This window comes from Macrobrachium nipponense, chromosome 41 (assembly GCF_015104395.2).
Source record: "Macrobrachium nipponense isolate FS-2020 chromosome 41, ASM1510439v2, whole genome shotgun sequence".
Lineage (NCBI taxonomy): Eukaryota > Metazoa > Arthropoda > Malacostraca > Decapoda > Palaemonidae > Macrobrachium > Macrobrachium nipponense.
The window spans coordinates 23659766-23679970 of record NC_061102.1 but is presented as its reverse complement, the minus strand read 5'-3'; the positions used below and the strand labels follow the sequence as shown (position 1 = coordinate 23679970).

Genomic DNA, 20205 nt, shown 5'->3' with positions numbered 1-20205 from the left:
TTGTGTATATATGGTGTGTAATTTATGCTGTTTACTGTCTTTCAGGTTAAGAATTACAAATGTTTATAGAAACAGTAAGAAGATATACTAATCTGCCACTAAATTTTAAAATCTGTCACTTAGTTATTGTTATTTTAGTGAACAAGAAGTTGTAAAGAAGGGACAGTGCTTCTGGCAACCTAAGAAATGTTAGTGCAATGTACGTAAATCAAGTTTAATGGTAATAAAGTGTGTCATTTTATGAGGTGACTACTACAGGTCATTTCCTTTTTTTATGTGAAAGTTTGCTTTTGAATGAAGTGTAACAACAGCTTGTCTTGTAGATACACTAAGTCATCATTGCATTAGTGCAAGCTTTCTTTATTTTTATTGCACAATAACTTTACTTGAAATTTGGTACTGCAAGTAGTAGTTGCCTTGAGCTGATCTTTTTCAATATAGTATGGAATAGAGAATGCAGTAGATTGCTGTACGTATTTTAAAATTAATTTAGTCTTTATTTATTGGTTCCATAGATTTCACTTTTGGTATATGTTTTAAATTAGCTTGCCGTTTTTTAGTAGTGAGTATTTAAGCCAGCCTTTATGTTACAACTGATACCGTTTTACTTGCTATAGTACTGTAATCACTCCTTTATCATAACATAATTCATTTGAGGTGTAATGAGAAGCAGCCAAATTATGAGTAATGGTGAATATTGAAGCTTGACAACCTTCTTACTTGATTTGTACTACCCCGTCATATATTATATAAAGCAGTATACTACCAACTCTTGTTATACAAGGAGCATTTGTTTCAGGTGGTAGGTAAACTAGCAAGAGCCTTTTATTTACTTTGTGATGAATTTCGGTTAAACTCTTTTCTTGTCTTCAATAGGCCAAGTCTAGACGTGGGCATTAGGTTATCCTGGAATTTTTAACTTAAAACCTGGGAATGTTTTTTTATGTGCAAAATCCCTTAAAACCTGGGAATGTTTTTTTATGTGCAAAATCCCTGGCCTCTCATCTTAGGCACTATACTAGTAGTACATGCATTTTGGTGAAACCCTTAAGACCTGGCCTAAAAAATCAATATGCAGCACCCCAGATTGGGCAAACTTTGAGGTTGGCCAATTTAAGAAAAAAAAAACATCAGTTGAAAGAGGAAGACCTGCCAATGCACATGGTGTAAGAAAAGAATTTTTACAACCTCTTTTGGGGCCCGTTTTACAAGACAGTCGTAAGTTTTACCAAGTTATACAAATTTTTTTGTAGTAATTTATTTTTATTTTATTTTGTAAAGGTATAATTACAGCTCACACAATGTCATAACAGATAAAAATTAAAATCAATAACAAATTCTGAGTGTATTTGTTGTAAAATACACTATCATAAAAGAGAAGAACTAAAACCAACACCAACCCCCTGGGTATATTTATGAGCAAATATATAAAGAAATACCATGTGAGAGAGAGAAGCACAACATGGCTTTTTCAAGTCAAGAACACAACTGACTCATGAGACGCCCACAAAAGCTAAGCCAAACCAGTCTAAAAGTTGCCATTAGTAAATTTGTAGGCCATTGAAGTAATGGAACCTCTTTCCCGCCTGATTCTTACAAATCGATGGCATGTTATATTGATACTCACCATGAGTTAATCCACTCACTATTCAGAACTTGTGACTCATATGATGGTATCCATTAAGGGTTTATTTTATGTTTACAGATTCACTAATTAGGTTACAGACGTTTACAAATAAATGAGTGCACACATCAGCATATTGTTCGAAATCTAATATTTATTTATTTTTTATTTTTATTTTATTTTTTTTTTTGCATAGCTACAACCTCCACCACTATCCTATGGTCATGATAATATTCTGTAGGTAATCAATCTGGTGGCTAGTCTCTCTTGCCTTTAGCCCTTTATAAAGTATTCAAAAGTATTCAGCATAGAGATAATGTAACTTGATAAAAGTTTTGGGATGGTACCAGGCATCCTTAGGGACCATAATAAATATATTGGTAAACCAGCAATATAACATTTCATTGAGTAGTATACATGTGCAATATGTAAATAGTTCTTTGCTTAATAATGTAAATCAACAGAAATATGTTATATTGTGTATATTACATTTTGAATTTTTCTTATAAGATTATTTTACACATTCCTATCAATCCAAGTATCATTGTAGATTAGCCTTATTCCATACAAAAACTTCCAGAATGGTAAAGTAGTCAGGAGATCAAACAGGAACTTAACGTAAATAATCTGTGTAGAATTTGTATTTGTAACACTTAGGATTTTGAGTGTATTTTTATAGTACGTATACAGTACCCAGATTTACACTCTAGAAAATAATTTTATTTTTATCCTCATCTTTCAATTACAGTATACTTGATTTTTCTTCTTACTATACACAATTGTTGATTGTTTTTATGAATCTGAATCTTTTGTCTATTGAATGTGAAGTGTAATATGTAATGTATGTTCAGGTAGAGGAGCGATTACACTAGTTAAATCAATAATAGTAGTTCTAGAATAATTTTGTTTCATTTTGGATCTTTGCAGTGTCTCATTTCAAGTATATGTAAGACTAAGTTAATGTTATTGTAATGTAGTTGTCATTTAGTAATGTAGATGTAACTGTGTTTTAAAATTGTTTTTATCTTCTTATATATCCTGTCCATTTTGAAGTGTATTTATCTGTGTATTGGTATGTGTGAAAAGCTTTGTTTCCTTCAGCAACCTCTCATAACTCTTACTGTCCCTTAACATCTTATTTTGATCCCCCTTCCCAAACCAGGCTACCCCCTCTTTGGTTTCTACCTGAACCAGACGCTTCGGCCAATGGTGTATTCCTGCTCGTGGCCAGTCTACCAGACTTATTCCGGGATGACGGTGAGATAGCCTTGGTGTTGGTAGTTGGTAGTATTGATCCGTTTTATGATAGCCATCATATGGTTAGTAGTTTGGGAAGGGGTTGGTTGCGAAAGTTTAACTAGTCACAAATTCACATACGCGTACCAGTATTCTTTGGACTAAAGCAAGGAAACTACAAATTGGTAGTTTCCTAAAAAGACAACATGTCGAAAAATTCTAGTATGGAGTTCAGTCTATTGAGTTCTTATAAATTTATTTCAAGAGTAGTGAAGTTCTTTTGCATGTAACATGAATGTCTTATTTAGAAATTTTAACTAAAGTGGAAATTTGATTATAAAAGCATCTTTGTCTCATATTGCTCATAAATATTCTCTGAAAGTAGAGTACTTATTCAGTTTTAAATATAAAATGCACATTTTTAAATTCCAGATTTAGGGAACTATACAGACATATAAGATTTATTCCTAGGAAACACTATTTTTATATGAGTATGAGTATCAGCCATGTCCAATGGAAGTATGCATGTAATTTATCTGAATTGCTGTTTGTGTAGTATAGAGGAAAAATCGATTTCAATTAAACTGTAGATTTTGAAAAAATCATGTAAAAGATTGGTGTGCATGTTAGTAGGGTGGAAAATAAAATGTGTTCATAGCAAAGGTCATGCAAAACAGGATAACATTCCCCTGGTGCAGGGAAATGTATGATAAAAATTAATGAAAAAAAACAATACTAACTACCACGTACCTAATTCACTATTCATTGCTAGCAAAGCAATTTATAATTATGACAAAAGTTGACTATTTCTCACAATTTAGTTGTAATTTTTGTCCTTTTTAAAGAGTCAATGTTAGTTTTAGTACTATATGAAATTAATGGAGTTAGGTGAAGATATCAACTCTTGAAAAGATGATCAAAATGAAATGCATTGTTTGACCATACTATATGCTGACAATCAAGACTTGTATTAGTGACATAAATATAAAAAATTTGCACCAAGGTACTATAAAAAGATGTATATAGCCTTCTGTTTGAAAATACAGTGTGCTAAAATTTTCCATAAGTCTTAGAAAATAGCTCTATTAATTCCTGTACTTGTAGGAAATTCATCTAATTATCCTAGAATTTATCTCTACTTTTACAAAGGAAGCTTCTAAAAGAGGCAGTCATGCCCAATTTCTCTATAAGCCTGGATTGGGTGTAAGGAAGCTTTCATCTTTTAGAAAGCACCACTGCTGCAGTTACTAAATTATGCTTTACATTCACTTTATATGGTTGTGCCTATTAATTTCACTTCCTTTCCAGCAGCCTTTTTGCTCCACTTCTGGAATGTTTGTTATTTTATATCTCACTTACACTTAATACTGCAGCAACTTTTAGTTCTTGTTAAACATTATGGATAAAGACATTCTTATTTTGAACCACCAAAACTTTATGTAATGAAAGATGACCTTGGGACCTCCTTTCATATCTTACTAGAGTTTGGTTATCTTCCTTTTGGGACTTTGAGAATTGTCTTGGTTGTTGCTCTTGACATATCTTGAAGCGTTTGTGAGTCTGGCATAGGCTCTGGTACTTACTTAAGTCTTCTTGAGGGAGTGAGCTTACTCTAGCTGAGTCATATAAACAGTGCAAATATTGCTGTTTACAGAGATAATCTTGTAATATTGTATCTGCCTATATGCTGGATTTTTTGCAGTTTGACAGTAGGAATAACTGAAGTTAGTTATCTACTTTTATTACAATCAGCCTACCTGAGAAAGATAATTGAGGGTGCTTGTAAATAAGGCCAGCATCATTTTAATTGTCTCATGATTTTATCATGTCTGGATATAGTAAGCAAAAAAAGAATGGGAGCTTCAGATTTGGCTGCAAAATAATCTAAGGTCTCCTGAAATTAGTTAGCTACATATTGATTTTTTGGGATTTGGTTTGTTAGGCGATCTTTTTAAATTGTATGGTTTAGACAGTGAGGCTTATGATAATTTTTTAAATCACGACTGTATTAATCTCGTACAGTGTAGGCCTATGTTAGCCCAAATATTCCCGGATTCACTCGTCCATTCTCAGTCAGTCAAAAAGTAGTCACACATTTGCATCCTTAGATGAATCTATCACCTTGTATATTTACATGAACCTGCAAGTGCTGCTAACAGATCTGAGTACAATTTCTTTTTCCACTTTCTTTCAATAATTTATTTCACCCTCTTTTCATTTATTTCATTGCCTTTTAGTTTACTCAGCAAGAGATAAGAGATAGAGAATTGATCAGTTTCAGGATATTTTCAGTCATTGAAATCATCGTGCCAGCTTTATAGTGTATCTGTTTGGGAATTTAGAAGTTATCTTTTTGATCAGTCTAAACAGTTTGATCTTTTATTGTTTACATCATTCATGAAATATGCTAACGTACTTCTCTCAGCTCTTATTTATCAGAAATTTCTTTCACAAGTAAGAAGAATGCCAGTTGTGATGCCCGTAGGCACTAAGACTGCAACTGTCACTGCTCCAAGGCAACTTCCTCCAGTCTTAATCATTACTGTAACTGACTCTGAGTCAAGAGAGTGACAGGGTTTTTGTCAAATAATTACCATGACTGCTCTTCCTTACAAAAGGATTTTTATACATTTAACTTACCTGTCAGATATATACTTAGCTATTTGACTCCGTCGTCCGACAGAAATTCGAATTTCGCGCACACGCTACCTGTAGGTCAGGTGATCTACTTACCTGCCGCTGGGTGGCAGGACTAGGAACCATCCCCATGTTCTATCATATTTTTTCTGTCGGCCATACTGGCAACATCATTGTGGGTATCTCCGGCTGGATTCGTATTTTGCATCGCAATTGATCTTCGTTTGGACTTCTCGGTGACGTATTTGCATTGATTGTACTGGCATACGCGATTGTGGACCGTTTTTGGAATTTGATTTGGATTGTTCAACATGATGTCTGATTCTGGAAATGTGGTGAGAATGTGTGTGAATGTGGGTTGTAAAGTTAGGATGCCGAAGGCATCGATAGATCCTCATACTATTTGCAAGAAATGCAGGATGTATGAATGTTCTTTTGGTAATACTTGTAATGAATGCAAGGATTTGAGTGCGGAAGAATGGAAATCTCTAACCTCATACTTGAAGAAGTTAGAAAGAGACAGGGTGAGGAGGTCTTCTTCCAAACCTTTATCTAGTTCTAGCGGGGTTATCAGTAATATTATACCCTCTTCTCCTTTTACTGCCCCATCTAATGTACCTGCTCCTTTATTAGAACACACAGATTCGGCATCTGAGATTGCGAATCTTAAAGCCGCCCTTCGGAAAATGGAAACCAAAATGGCGGCCTATGAAGGTAAGCAGTGTGATTATAGTGCTGTGGATAGTGATATAAGTGTCCCCAGTGCAGTGGAGGGGGCGTCTGATTGTCTCCACAACGCTCCCAGGCCTAGACCTCTTTCAAGCTCCCAAGCCCAGAGGAGAAGGAATGTCGAAAGCCGGTTAAGGAGGTTGTGGAGGATCCCCAACAGTCAGACGTCCCTTCGGCATTTTCTGTATCGCCGCCCACAGAATGCAGAGAACGCTACAGAAAAAGCGTTCTGCGTGAGTGTTTTCTCCTCCTCGGAGAATTCCTCACCTAAAAAGAGGTTGGAGATCGGCGGATCTTTCTCGCCCCCTTAAAAGACGTTTGGATGAACCCAGGATTACTTCTAGTCCTGAGCGTTTTCAAGAGGAGGACCATTCAGTAATTAAACAACCGAGGGTAGACAATAATGAAGAGACTAAAAGGATCCTTCGCACTATGCAGGATTCCATCACTTCTCTTGTGGGAGTTCTGTATAAAGACCCTCCCAGAAGGAAAGACGATTTCCTGCCTATTAAGAAGTCTAGGCTATCGAGGGTTCAGACTCGCCATTGTAATTTGTCTTCCTCTGATTTGGAATCGGATTCATCAGCCTTGCATAGGCCGAGCAGGATCCGTTCTCCTGTCAAACGCAGACGCGAGTCGCCAGTCAGGCGCGTCGAGCATTCCAAGCGCGAGACGTCAACCAGACGCGAGACGCCAGTGTGTATCGAGGCGCCAAGTAGACGCGAGCGTCAAGATAGGCGCGTCACGCCAACCAGAAGCAGGACGCCTCCCAGGAGCGAGGCGCCAGGCAAGCGCCAGGACGCTACGAGGCGCGAGACGTCAACAAGAACTAGGACGCCTCTCAGGAGAGAGTCGCCAGGCAAGCGCCAGGACGCTCCAAAGCGGTTGACGCCAGCCAGAAGCATGACGCCTCCCAGGAGCGAGGCGCTAGGCAAGCGCCAGGACGCTTCGAGGCGCGAGACGTCAACAAGAAGCGTGACGCCTCTCAGGAGAGAGTCGTCAGGCAAACGCGAGGACGCTCCAAAGCGGTTGACGCCAGCCAGAAGCAGGACGCCTCCCAGGAGCGAGGCGCTAGGCAAGCGCCAGGACGCTTCGAGGCGCGAGACGTCAACTAGAAGCGTGACGCCTCTCAGGAGAGAGGCGCGAGGCAAGCGCGAGGACGCTCCAAGACGCGTGACGTCATACAGAGGCGTGACGCCTCCCAGGAGAGAGGCGCCAGGTAAACGCGAGGACGCTGCAAGTCGCAAGACGCCAGCCAGAAGCGTAACGCCTCCCAGACGCGAGGCTTCTTCTAGACGTGAGGCCTCTACTAGTTATGGGGACGGGATTGTTCGTAGTCCTTCACCTACTAGAAACTTTTCTCCTGGAGCGGCTTCTCCTGATAGAGAATCGTTCAGGAAAGAGCGATCTCCTTCTAACCTGGAACTTGAAGAGATTTCTGAGGAAGAAGTTTCAACTAACGAGGGACTTTCCAATTATAAAGTTTTAGCCTCGTTACTTCTAGAGGAGTTTGCGGATTCTCTTAGTCCTGCAGCTCCTCCTTCGCCGAGATCTCTGTTTTCGAGCACAAAAACCCCGAAATCCTCGGCTTTCTTAAAGATGAAACCGGCGATCTCAATGAAGAAAGCCCTCCAGTCTTTAGATTCGTGGCTTTTATCTAAAAAGGAAACTTTGAGAACGGTTTATTGCTCTCCTCCCTCCAAACTGACGGGGAAAAGAGGCATTTGGTATAAGACAGAAGAGGCGATGGGATTGATGCTCCCTTCGTCTGCAGATTCAGATTTCTCGAGTCTTGTAGAGTCTGTGAGAAGACAGTCTCTCAATTCAGCAAAGGCGTCCTGGAGTATGTCGGAATTAGATCAGCACCTTAAGGGAATTTTTCACGTCTTAGAGGTGTTCAACTTCTTGGATTGGTCTCTTGGGGTGCTGGCTAAGAAGACGAGTGAGCCAGATTTTCTGGATCCAGAAACTTTGCACAGTGTCCTATCTTGCATGGATAAGGCTGTGCAAGATGGTTCTGGTGAGTTGGCGGCTCTTTTTGGATCTGGAATGTTAAAGAAAAGATCTCTTTACAGTTCCTTTCTGACGAAAGGAGTTTCTCCTTCTCAGAGGTCAGCTCTATTATTCGCACCTCTGTCAGAACATCTGTTTCCTTCATCTTTAGTGAAGGATGTTGCGAGATCCTTGTCGGAAAAGGCTACGCAGGACCTTCTTGTACAATCTACAAAGAAAAGTAGACCTGCAGTTACGACTCAGAAGAAGGTGGCTCGGACTCCAGTGGTGCCCTTTTGTGGAGCCCCTTCAACTCGATCAACTTCGAAGAGAAGACCCTTTGACAAGCGAGGGAGGTCTTCCTTCCGCTCTTTTAAAAAGAGCAAATAGCAGCCATGTCCTCCAAGCACAGGTAGGGGCCAGACTTCAATACTTTCTGGATGCCTGGTCCGTAAGAGAAGCAGATCCCTGGACTCTGTCTGTCCTACAGAAGGGGTACATCATTCCCTTCGTAGACAGACCTCCTTTGGTAACATCTCCAAAGGATTTGTCGACGAGTTACAAGGACCCTGGACTGAACGAGAGACTCCTTCAGATGGTGGTGTCGATGAGGGACAAGAATGCAATAGAGCTAGTGCAAGATCCTTTCTCCCCGGGGTTTTACAACCGCCTTTTCTTGGTTCCAAAGGCTTCGGGGGGATGGAGACCCGTCCTAGATGTAAGCGTCCTGAACAGGTACGTGGAGAAAAAGAAGTTCTCCATGGAGTCTTCTGCTTCAGTTCTGTCTTCCCTACGTCAGGGAGATTGGATGGTATCCCTGGACCTTCAGGATGCTTACTTTCATGTTCCGATTCACCCATCGTCAAGAAAATATCTAAGATTTGTTGTTCAAGGACAAATCTTCCAATTCAGGGCCTTGTGCTTCGGCCTATCGACCGCCCCTCAGGTATTCACGTATCTGATGCGGAACGTGGCCAAATGGCTTCATTTAGAAGGGATAAACATCTCAATGTATCTCGACGATTGGCTAATCCGGGCCAAGTCGGAGAAACGGTGTTTGGAGGACCTACAGTCTACTTTGAACCTAGCAAAGACGTTAGGATTACTCGTGAACCTCGAGAAATCGCAGATGATCCCCAGTCAGAACTTAGTCTATTTGGGGATTCGGATGGATTCTCGGGGTTTTCGGGCTTTTCCGTCCCAGGAAAGGATTGCTCGGGGATTACAGAAAATCTCGAGCTTCCTAGAGAAAGAACGGAGTTCGGTGAGGGAGTGGTTAAGTCTTCTGGGAACCCTTTCCTCACTAGAACAGTTCATTTCGCTAGGAAGACTCCACCTTCGCCCTCTTCAATTCTTCCTAAGAAGAATTTGGAGTTGGAAGAACGGGCAACTTTCGGACACTTTCAGTATTCCTCTGGAAGTAAAGAATCATCTGAAGTGGTGGATTTTTTCCCTTAGAAAAGAACGAGGGCTTGTCTCTAGAAGTTCGGAACCCAAACCTAATCTTGTTCTCAGACGCTTCAGAGAAGGGGTGGGGAGCGACTCTAGGGACAAAAGAAATATCAGGCCAATGGAGGAAGGATCAGCTAGACTGGCATATAAACTCCAAAGAACTTTATGCAGTTCTTCTAGCTCTAAAAGCCTTCGAGACAGAGGTGTTAGGGCAAGTGGTACAGGTCAACTCGGACAACACCACAGCGTTGGCCTATATCAAGAAACAAGGGGGAACTCACTCTCTTTCTCTGTTCCATATAACAAAAGAGCTGTTGTATTGGGCAAAAGAAAAGAAAGTGACTCTTCTCACAAGATTCGTGAAAGGAGAGAAGAACATCAGAGCAGACAGGCTAAGCAGGTTAAACCAAGTTCTCCCCACAGAATGGACCCTTCACATTCAGGTGTGTCAAGCTCTGTGGTCCCTGTGGGGCAGTCCACATATAGACCTATTCGCCACCTACCTATCCAGAAGGATAGAGAACTTTTGCTCCTTAGTGGAAGACCCGAGAGCGATAGCGGTGGACGCCATGCTGCTGGACTGGTCAGGCCTAGATGCCTACGCCTTTCCCCCCTTCAAAATGTTAGGAGTGGTGTTAAGAAAATTTACGGCATCAAGAGGGACGAGACTAACACTCATCGCTCCCTTTTGGCCGTCTCAAGATTGGTTCACAGAGGTACAGGAATGGACAGTGGACTTCCCAAGATCTCTTCCACACAGGAGAGATCTTCTCAACAACCCCATTTCGAGAGGTACCATCAAAACCTCCCCGCTCTCGCTCTGACTGCCTTTCGACTATCGAAAGACTTGTCAGAGCGAGAGGCTTTTCAAGCAAAGCTTCAAAAGCAATTGCTAGAGCCCGGAGATCTTCAACTATTCGGGTCTACCAATCAAAATGGGATGTTTTTAGAAGATGGTGTAAGAAGAATAAACTGTCCTCTTCCGATACCTCTGTGACCAACATAGCTGATTTCTTGATTTTCCTTAGGGAAGAGTCAAAATTATCAGTTTCTACCATTAAAGGTTATCGAAGTATGCTTTCGGCCATATTTCGAAACAGAGGTTTGAGAATTGCAGAAGATAAAGACCTCCACGATCTTATTAGACCTTTTGAAACCTCAAAAACCTTTTCTCCTCGCACTCCGAACTGGAACCTAGATGTAGTTTTGAGATTTCTATCATCTAGTAGATTTGAACCTCCTCTCAACGCGTCGTTTAGAGATCTAACGAGAAAATGTATTTTCTTGTTATCGTTAGCGACTGCGAAGAGAATTAGTGAAATACACGCTCTAGATTCTCGAGTAGGATTTAAGAGTGATGCGGCAATTTGTTCTTTCCAGACTCTGTTTCTGGCCAAGAACAAGAACCCCTCTAAACCCTGGCCAAAGAGTTTTGAAGTTAAAGGACTTTCAAATCTAGTAGGAGAGGAATTAGAAAGATCTCTATTTCCCGTTAGAGCTTTGAAGTTCTATTTAAAGAAGAAGAATGAACTAAACGGATGTAAACAAAGCCTGTGGTGCGCAGTTCGGGATCCTAGTAGACCCATGTCAAAAAATGCATTAGCATTCTTTGTGAGGAGCATTATTATGGATGCTCATAATGACAGCACTGAAGACTCTTTCAGGACTCTCCGAGTGAAGGCTCATGAGGTTAGAGCGGTAGCCACTTCATTAGCATTTCAGAAGAACATGTCTTTAAAAGACATTGTGGATGCGACTTACTGGAGGTGTAATTCAGTGTTCGCATCGCACTATCTCAAGGACGTTAAAGTAACATATGAAAAGTGTTTCTCTCTGGGTCCTTTTGTATCAGCCGATACAGTGCTGGGGCTGGGAGCACATAACGATCCTTAGAAAAATTTGTATTTGTTCATAATTTTGATAGTACATAGATCTACCTTGTGAGACGAGTTGTTGGTTTTTTCTGCTGATTAGTATGCTTGCTGGCGCACGGACGTCCGAGCTTGGATCAGTGGGGGAATCAAGAGACGTCTTACTGACTAGATTGTACAAACATTTTTTTTTATAAAATTTTATTTTTATTTTATTTTTATTTTTTTTGTACTTTACTGTACGAATGTTTGTGATTCGAGTTTGTGGTCGTTTGCAAGAGGTTAGGGGATAACTTCTTGCAATCTTAGAACTAACATGGATAGGTTGAGGTGATCGGGATCGATGTTGTGCTCCTTGTATAAGGTCTTGTCAAGTAAGTGGATAAGCACCCATTGACGTAGTCCTTCCAGGATCTACCAAGTAAGCGGGTAAGACTTTGCAGAACCACAAGAACTCTTAGCCATAGATCAATATCTCGCTGAGGCTCTTGAGACTGACTAGACTCCTGGATTGTATTCATGAAGTCTTCAGTCTAAACAGGTAGGAACCAAGGTTTTATTTATTTATTACCTACAACGATAGTTGTGATTCCTGTTTGATTCTATATTTAACTGTCTCTTTCCCACCTCCAATGGTGTGAATCAGCTAAGTATATATCTGACAGGTAAGTTAAATGTATAAAAATGATATTGTTATTATACAATAAAGTTTTATACATACTTACCTGGCAGATATATACAAAATTATACCCACCCGACCTCCCCTCAGGAGACAGGCGGTATAGAAAAAATATGATAGAACATGGGGATGGTTCCTAGTCCTGCCACCCAGCGGCAGGTAAGTAGATCACCTGACCTACAGGTAGCGTGTGCGCGAAATTCGAATTTCTGTCGGACGACGGAGTCAAATAGCTAAGTATATATCTGCCAGGTAAGTATGTATAAAACTTTATTGTATAATAACAATATCATTTTAGTACTCACATGCACTTCCTGAGGATGTCTGCCAATGCAACTACTATTAAGCTCTTACTCTAAATGTGTCAGGATCAGAAAAATCCAAGGATTTACAATTGACTGTAGGAGTGGATGAGGTGTGAGAGTGATTATTCTTTGGACACTGCCTTTGCCATGGGCCACCAGCCAAGGAAAAGTAGTCAACCAGCTTTCTGCTTCAGGAACTCTCTTGCCCTGGAAAGAAAGAGTTCATCATACAATCTCTTCCTCATCTACAACCTCTTCTGTTTCATCAGGGAAAAAGAGTAAGGGCCAATCATTATTTTCTCAGATTAGTTTAGCTCCTTTCATCTTTAAGAGGAAACTAACTGATCTCAAATCCTCCATCCTGAGGATTCTGGCCAGTCCATTATACGAGTATGATCACTGTTGAATAACAAACCAAGGAGGAATCTTCTGCCACTGATCACTCAGCATACATAATTGTGTGTTTGCTCTGTCTGTGGCCAAAGTTATCTTGGACATTATTGCTATGCAGCAACTCAAGGTTGTACCTCTCTTTTTCACTGCCAAACCAGGAGTTATACTACTCATACAAAACTGAGGCTGCATTTTTATTCCATCTAAGACCACAGCCTGTTGATTGCCAGACATAACCCTGCTTCTCTCCTCGTGGCCCATCACCTGTGCACCAGCTAAGATAGACACAACAGTGGTTTCTTTGTTGGTTCATCACTATACCCAACTGGTGAGGAGATGCTGCCCAATTTTTTTTTTTCTTGTCAAAGCAAGGAGGATGGTGCTTTTGACCACCTGTGTCTGTCATAAACATTTGGATAGTTTTGCAACCCCTTGCAGAGCTTCAAGCAGCATCTACTGGGCAAAGTGAAACTGATTCTGTGACTAGTGTAGTGGAAGGGTGTTGAGCCACTGTATTTCAGTATGTATACCTAAAATTGTTGATTACTCATAATTTTATATCATTGTAGAAATTTGTCTGCCTTTGGCATCAGTAGATCTAAACAATTTCTCTTGCAGGTGTTTGAACTTGTGTTGAATTTCAAGACTCATTCAGTATTTCAGAATGATGGTTCCTCTTGAGTTGCTTAAACCATTAATTGGGATCTCTCCAGGTCCTTAAGAGTTTTATGAAGCTTACTTATGAACCCCCTCAGCAGGTTTCTTTGTTGGACCTCCTCTTGAAGGTGATCTTTCTATTTACATTTGTATTCTTGAGAATGGTTAGTGAGATTCCCACATTGTTTGGGAAGGTCATTTTTTTAAGAGATTGGTTGTCTGTGGAATTGTCGTTTCTCACATTGTAGGGAGGACCCAAACAAACAGTAACAAGGTTCATCCCAAAACACCTTTCACCGTCCTTTCCTTGTCATGACCAATAAGAAAGAAGTCCTCTTGCTCATCTCAATCTCAGTGAATGCTATCAGTCTTACTCACAGTAGAAACAATTCATGAAGAACTTGGTCTCCTTTTGGCTAAGGCAGGTGATCTTCAGAGCCTATTATTGTAAAGTAACAGATGGCATAGCAGAACTGGTGAGTGTGCAATCCCAGGACTCCATAGCACACTCTTCTTCTGTTGGTGTTTAACATTATTTTGGAATGTTTTATTTTACAGGCAGGTTCTTGTTAATGATACTAGTCTACTTTTTTTTACTTCAGAGATTTGCCTCATAATTGTTTGTATTTTTATTTGTTGGTACCAGCTGGTCGTATTTTACCTTTAGACTTGCCATAATCCACATCATAACATTTTCACCTCCTTTTATGGAATTTTCCTTCTGCATCTGAAAGACTTACCTAGTAAAAATGTCTTGCTTTACACACACAAACTTCTGTATGTTCAGAAACTTGCTTTCTGATTTTTTCAGTCCCAGTTTCCCTACCGAATCATTCAAGCATGCTCAAACCATATTTGGTTTTAGCATCAGGCACACCTCTTAACCCCATGAATCTCATAGCTGCATATGAAGTTTATGAAAAGTTGGGATGGTGATTGAGACACTTGGGAATTTAGATGATGCATGTGTAGTGAGACGACTACTTTCTAAATGACAAACGAGACTCGTGAATGTGGGGAAATTTAAGGTATGGATAAGCTATGATTAATGAATGGGTTTATATGAAAAAACATCCTTTTTGTTTTAACATTTTAATGAAAGGGTTTGATAAGTACTACTGAAATACGTAAGTTCAGAATTGTTAAGAAAATAATGCCCTTACTTTTTATGAGGATATTATTTTGACTAGTATGATTGGTATGCATTAGTATAGTAATTCAGAATATAAAGGAATACTATTAGGTTGTAAACAGTGGCATGGACAAGTTGACAGAATAAGACCTAAGTCCTATACAATGTTCACAATGTAATTTTATTTTCTCATATGGAAAAGGGAGCAAAAAATGTGGGCATTTAATTGCACTACAGAAGCACTGTCAACCTTCTTTACTTAAAAAAAAAAAAGACTTAAGGGTCACATGACTATGGGGGATTTGTTATACAGGCTACCCAGAGTTTGGCTTTTTTCTCAACAAGACTGGACGGCCAATGGTGTACTCATGCTCATGGCCTTTCTACCAGATCTTCTCTCGTATGAAGGTAAGATAAGGGGTTCACAGATGACTGCTTGACTGCTGTTTGTATTGGTGCTTTCATATTACCAGTATGACTTCACATGAGGCCCAGTTATTGCTACCCATACAGTTTACCTCTTACATTTTACTAGTATTTTTTAATAATGTTCAATGCTTATGCAAAAATTAAGATAATTTCATGTGAAAGTTAAGATAATTTCCTGAGAGCCCTACAGTATTGCTAAATTTTATAACTTTAAAATTTATTGTTACTTGAAATATTAGTAAGACTGACAGAAACAGGCTGCACTAGGCATTTTAGTGCACACTAGGTTCAAGCCACAATGACAACTTCATTAACCGTGGAAACATGACTCAGTGTCTTAACAGTCATAAATGACTAACCAAGTAACCCTAACAGATCTTGAATTTATTATAGCTTTGAAATCCTTCGCATTTTAAGATTTACATTGAGAATAAAGTTTGTGTTGTATTCTAAGGTATCAGCTTTATGTTTGTACCGATGGCCAAGCTTTATTGTAGTACTCTTTTATATGCTTTTTTAAAATGTGTACTAGTTAATGAATTCAGTTTTGGCCCAACTTCAAATTTATTAATGATTGTTTGACTTGTCTATCAGTAATGGAGATAGATTTTTCAGTTTTGTAATTCCTTTTGCAAGTGTGCTATCTAATATCTTTTAAAATTCAGTATCTAGTAATTGTGATTATGGATAGTTATTTTTTCTCTATTCAAAATTTGGTTTGATTATAAGTAATCCAACCAAAACGCCCAAGGGCATGGGCCTGGTTCATCCTTTGTTGGGTATGTAAATATTCCTCTAGTATTGTCAGCCTCTCAATACATGTTCAAGTCATGCGATGTGTATTTAAAATGAATGTGAAAACTTGGGTAAAAGCATTTAATTTTTTTTTTTTTTTTTTTTTTTGCATGTTTAATAACAGTAAATTAGTGCTCAGCTGTCCTGAGCTAAAATAGGTAGCCTTATAAGAAGTTCCTTTTGCAGTTAGGAAAAACCTGATTCATCATAAATAGTGAAGTAGCTGTTGACAAATGTTTGAAACATCATTAGTTGAAAATGTTAAAAACTTTTAAAATTATTTTTGTCACACTTTGTCAGAATTTGGAAGATGTACATATAGTAATGTTGATGGTACAGGAATGGTTATGTACAGTGGTAAGCGTTTGTAACGTATCTTGTATCCTGTTAAAATATAACATGAAAATGTATGCTCCTGAATTGTTTTACATGCATGTAAGTAATGTAAATGTTTTTGAAGCTTAAGATTTGATAGACCAACATTCTTAGGTGTTGTAAGAAAATTTTTGGGCTTTGTCAGTTCTTGGATGGATGAATGGATGCTATTATCCCCTAAGTATGTGTGAGTATTACAGATTCTTGGAACAAGTCTTAATGGAGGCTGGCCCTGTTTAGGGTGAAAATCTTTATTTATTAAAATATATGACAACTGTATAGTATTTAAACTAAGAGTAAAAGACAATTTGCTTAATTTTAGCCCCAAAAATCCGTTTGAGCTTTATTTTATCCCCTTTCAAATATAAAAACCCCATGTTGACTTCCTTGCATTAATTGCTCAATGCATATGAAATAATTTGGTACAAGGTCATTTACATAACAATTGAAAAAGTATGTTGAACCCTTAAAATCATTGACTTGCAATAAAAATCATTTTTATTTTACATCCAGCAGGAAACAAAACTGCCAAAATTAGATTTTTTTTATATATAAAACTAAACAACAGACTCTATCATTTGGCTAGATTTATACTGTCAAATGTAAAATATGAACAAAATTGGTTGAAAAGTGATGGAAATATAATATAGTCTTGAAGTTTTACTAGGTATGGTTTGAAAAAGGTATTTTTAAAGTTGAAGTAGTCTGACTATGGAGTGATGCATCACATTGTCATGTGGACCAAGGTTTCAAGGCTACCAAACTCTTCTGAGGTGTTTTATGTAATTTATTTTAGAAAATACATTGTTTTGGCCAAATGCAAATCATGTTTTAGCATTTGGGAGTGGTTATGGGATATCCTCCTTGTCTATGAAACTATATTTTGAAATAATACTGTACCTCTTATTCACATTGCCATAAGCCATACCCAGCTTTAGAAACAAATTCACAGTTTTTAGCGTTTTCATATTTCCATAGTTCATAATTGGCCAGCCCCCTGATAGTTTGATAGTATGTAGTTGTAATTAGATACAGTGAGGCTATAGAAGCTAAGAGGTTGATTTTCATTTAAGTATAGAACTTGGTTATCATTGTTCAGCTATTACAAGAACAAACTTATGATTAGGTGATAAACATGTAAATATACACGTTTTAATATTTAATCTTACAGTACTTATGATACACACTTTAAATGTATTCATTCCATATTTTTCTCATATTGAAAGAATTCAATTATGGTTGAATGTTTGGTTATTGGACTGGCATTTACTGGAAGTGTACCTGAACTATGTGGTGTAAAGTTTTGCCTTGTAGAAGTTTTTGATTTTCAGTTATTACATGTAGCTTTATGAAATTTTGATGCACTTTTGGACAGGTTCAGATCAAATTTGCATATTCTGTTCTTAAATTCAACTTAGTTCTTTCTTTTTTTTTTACTTTTTATTGAAGAGTGAAATGCAAACTATCATGTCTTTCATTTGGTTAAACTATTTCTTATAATTTTAATTTACTCACTGTAGCTTTTATTTTTCAGCCAAATTACACTTCCATCATTCAGACTTGCAACTTGTGGAGAAATTTTGATGACATTCAGGATTCTTGGGAATCTGTGCAAAGAATCATTGACTATTATGGAGATAACCAAGATGAAATAGTTCCCAATGCTGGGCCTGGTCATTGGAATGATCCAGATATGGTAGGTTCTGTTAGTTTTTACGTTTAGATACACATACAGTACATTACACTCCACAACTGGCAACAAAGTTGGTTTATAAATGAAGCAATAGTTATGGGAGAGATGGCAGAATATAGATGATTATAAAAAGTTTAAAAGTAGTGCTGAAAACTACAATTATAAAAGATTTTACTGCAAGTCATTTTTCGTTTCTTTCTTAAATAGTTATATAATGCTTCAGTAATTATAGAATAGCTTACAGTAATACGCTATTGTGCATAGGCAAAACCAGGTAAGTGGCACAATTTTTAAAATAAGAAAACCAGCTCAGCATACAGTTTAACCCGTTCATGCTTTTGAGAGGTGAAAAAAAACTATTATCCAAATCAATCTTTTTTTTATTTCATCTCTTTATATTTATAGATGTTCTTACATTTATTGTCTTTGATATTATTTTTCTCTTTCCTTATACAGCTTAAACATATTACTATACATATTACTGTTGCAGTAATCCTTGATGCTCCCTTTTGTAACAAATCAAATTTTTTCTTATACTGAATTGATCCACTCATTTGTAAATGAGAAATCTGGAAATCATTTAGTATTTGTGTATTACATTTTGTGATGTTCCCAGACCTTTCCATCCTGCTTTCAGAAGGGTTTTATCATGTGAGTGTAGACAGAGACATGGTCAGCTACTAACTGATTTATTATAAAATAATCCTTACAAGACATTGATTTCTAGCAGGATATTAGTGTAGAACATTAGAACCATACGGGCATAATTTTATGATCAATTGTGTTTTCTTACACCTGAAAAATACCTAATAACTCTTTGTCCAACATGAGAATTTTTCTCATACATATGACTCAAAAGCTTGACATGTTTTACATTCATGGTTGATTTTTGTTTTGCAATTAAAGTAGTATACTGTAGTTCCTGAAAATAAATAAAAATCACTGATTCAGCCATCAATTTGCATTTTCTGGGGGAAACCCAACGTTATACAGAGGGTTGTGTTTTGATTGGGGAGCGCCCGGAGGGCCTTACAGTACTCTTTCTCTCCCCCCCCCCCCCTCAATCCCCCAAAACAACTCAGGGAGATGAATCATCCTCTGGAATGTAAGGTGATTTTAGTCTGTCTACCGAGATCCAGATAGTTCTCACCCCCCACTCAATCCCCCAAAACAACTCAGGGAGATGAATCATCCTCTGGAATGTAAGGTGATTTTAGTCTGTCTACTGAGATCCAGATAGTTCTTCCATCCAGGTTGCGATGAGGTCCTGGGTAAGCAGGGTAGAGGGCAATGAGGTCCTGAGTAAGCGGGGGAGAGGTGGGGTCAGTTTGCTTCTATCTTGAAGAACTTATATTTTGTGCGCTTGAGTCTTGTGGGGATGTAGGATTTCTTAGCTACGATGTATGATTTCCTTACCGACATGATTTTTTCTACCACTCACGGACATTGGAGGGGTTGGTGGGTTCATCTGGGTCTTTAAATTTGTCTGCGGGTACTATTACTAATTATTGTCCATAGAGTGCTTCAGCCGGTGAAGCGTTGAGTGCTGCAAGTGGATCTGTTCTCAGTCCTAATAAAATCCAAGGCAACCCTTTTCTCCATCTCCCATCTTGACATCAGGCTGTGTGCTGCTTTAATGGGAGCAATGGAACTGCTTGACCATACCGTTATCTACTGGGTAGTAGGACAACAGGAAATTAGCTCCCCCTTTTGCTGGTGATTTACTGAGGGACTCTGTGTTGGCTGACCCAGTTGATCAGAGCTTTCACTAACTTTCCACAGTCTGCTGTTTGACAGGTGTTGCCTCAGGCTGTCTGGTATTTCACTCGACGATTATGTAGAGATATCTGTACCCCTTGGGGTGATAAGGGGCCCACAATGCCATGTGAATATGGGTGAGGTGGTGGTTGGTTGTTTGGAATCCTCCTATCCCTGATTCTGTCTCATGACCTTGGATATTTGCCAAGGGCGACATTCACAAGCCCATTTCTTGATGTCCATTCGTCTTCATTGCCCACCAAATGTATCATTCTGTCATGATACTTGCAGTGGAACGGCCTGATGGGTATGATAGGGGCGAGGACATCTAGTATACTAATTTCACAGGCAATCATCATTTCTCCGTCATCTATGGCAAAATCCCTACACAAGAGGACACAACTTTCCCATTGGAACCAGTCACTGGTCAGCATCATCTTTCTGGGCT

General features: G+C 38.7%; 1 protein-coding gene across 6 annotated transcripts in view; it reads left to right on the top strand.

Moving 5' to 3' along the window:
• The window catches only part of LOC135212602 (alpha-N-acetylgalactosaminidase-like), a gene marked incomplete at its 3' end in the record, with an annotated part of 120142 nt that extends 102140 nt beyond the window's left edge, over positions 1-18002 (top strand). For 5 of the 6 annotated variants that reach the window (XM_064246164.1, XM_064246166.1, XM_064246161.1 and 2 more), the window contains 2 exon segments: positions 15021-15115; positions 17841-18002. In XM_064246164.1, coding sequence (XP_064102234.1) covers positions 15021-15115; positions 17841-18002 — 257 coding nt within the window. 6 annotated transcript variants of the gene reach the window in all.
• Between the last annotated feature and the right edge of the window lie 2203 nt (positions 18003-20205).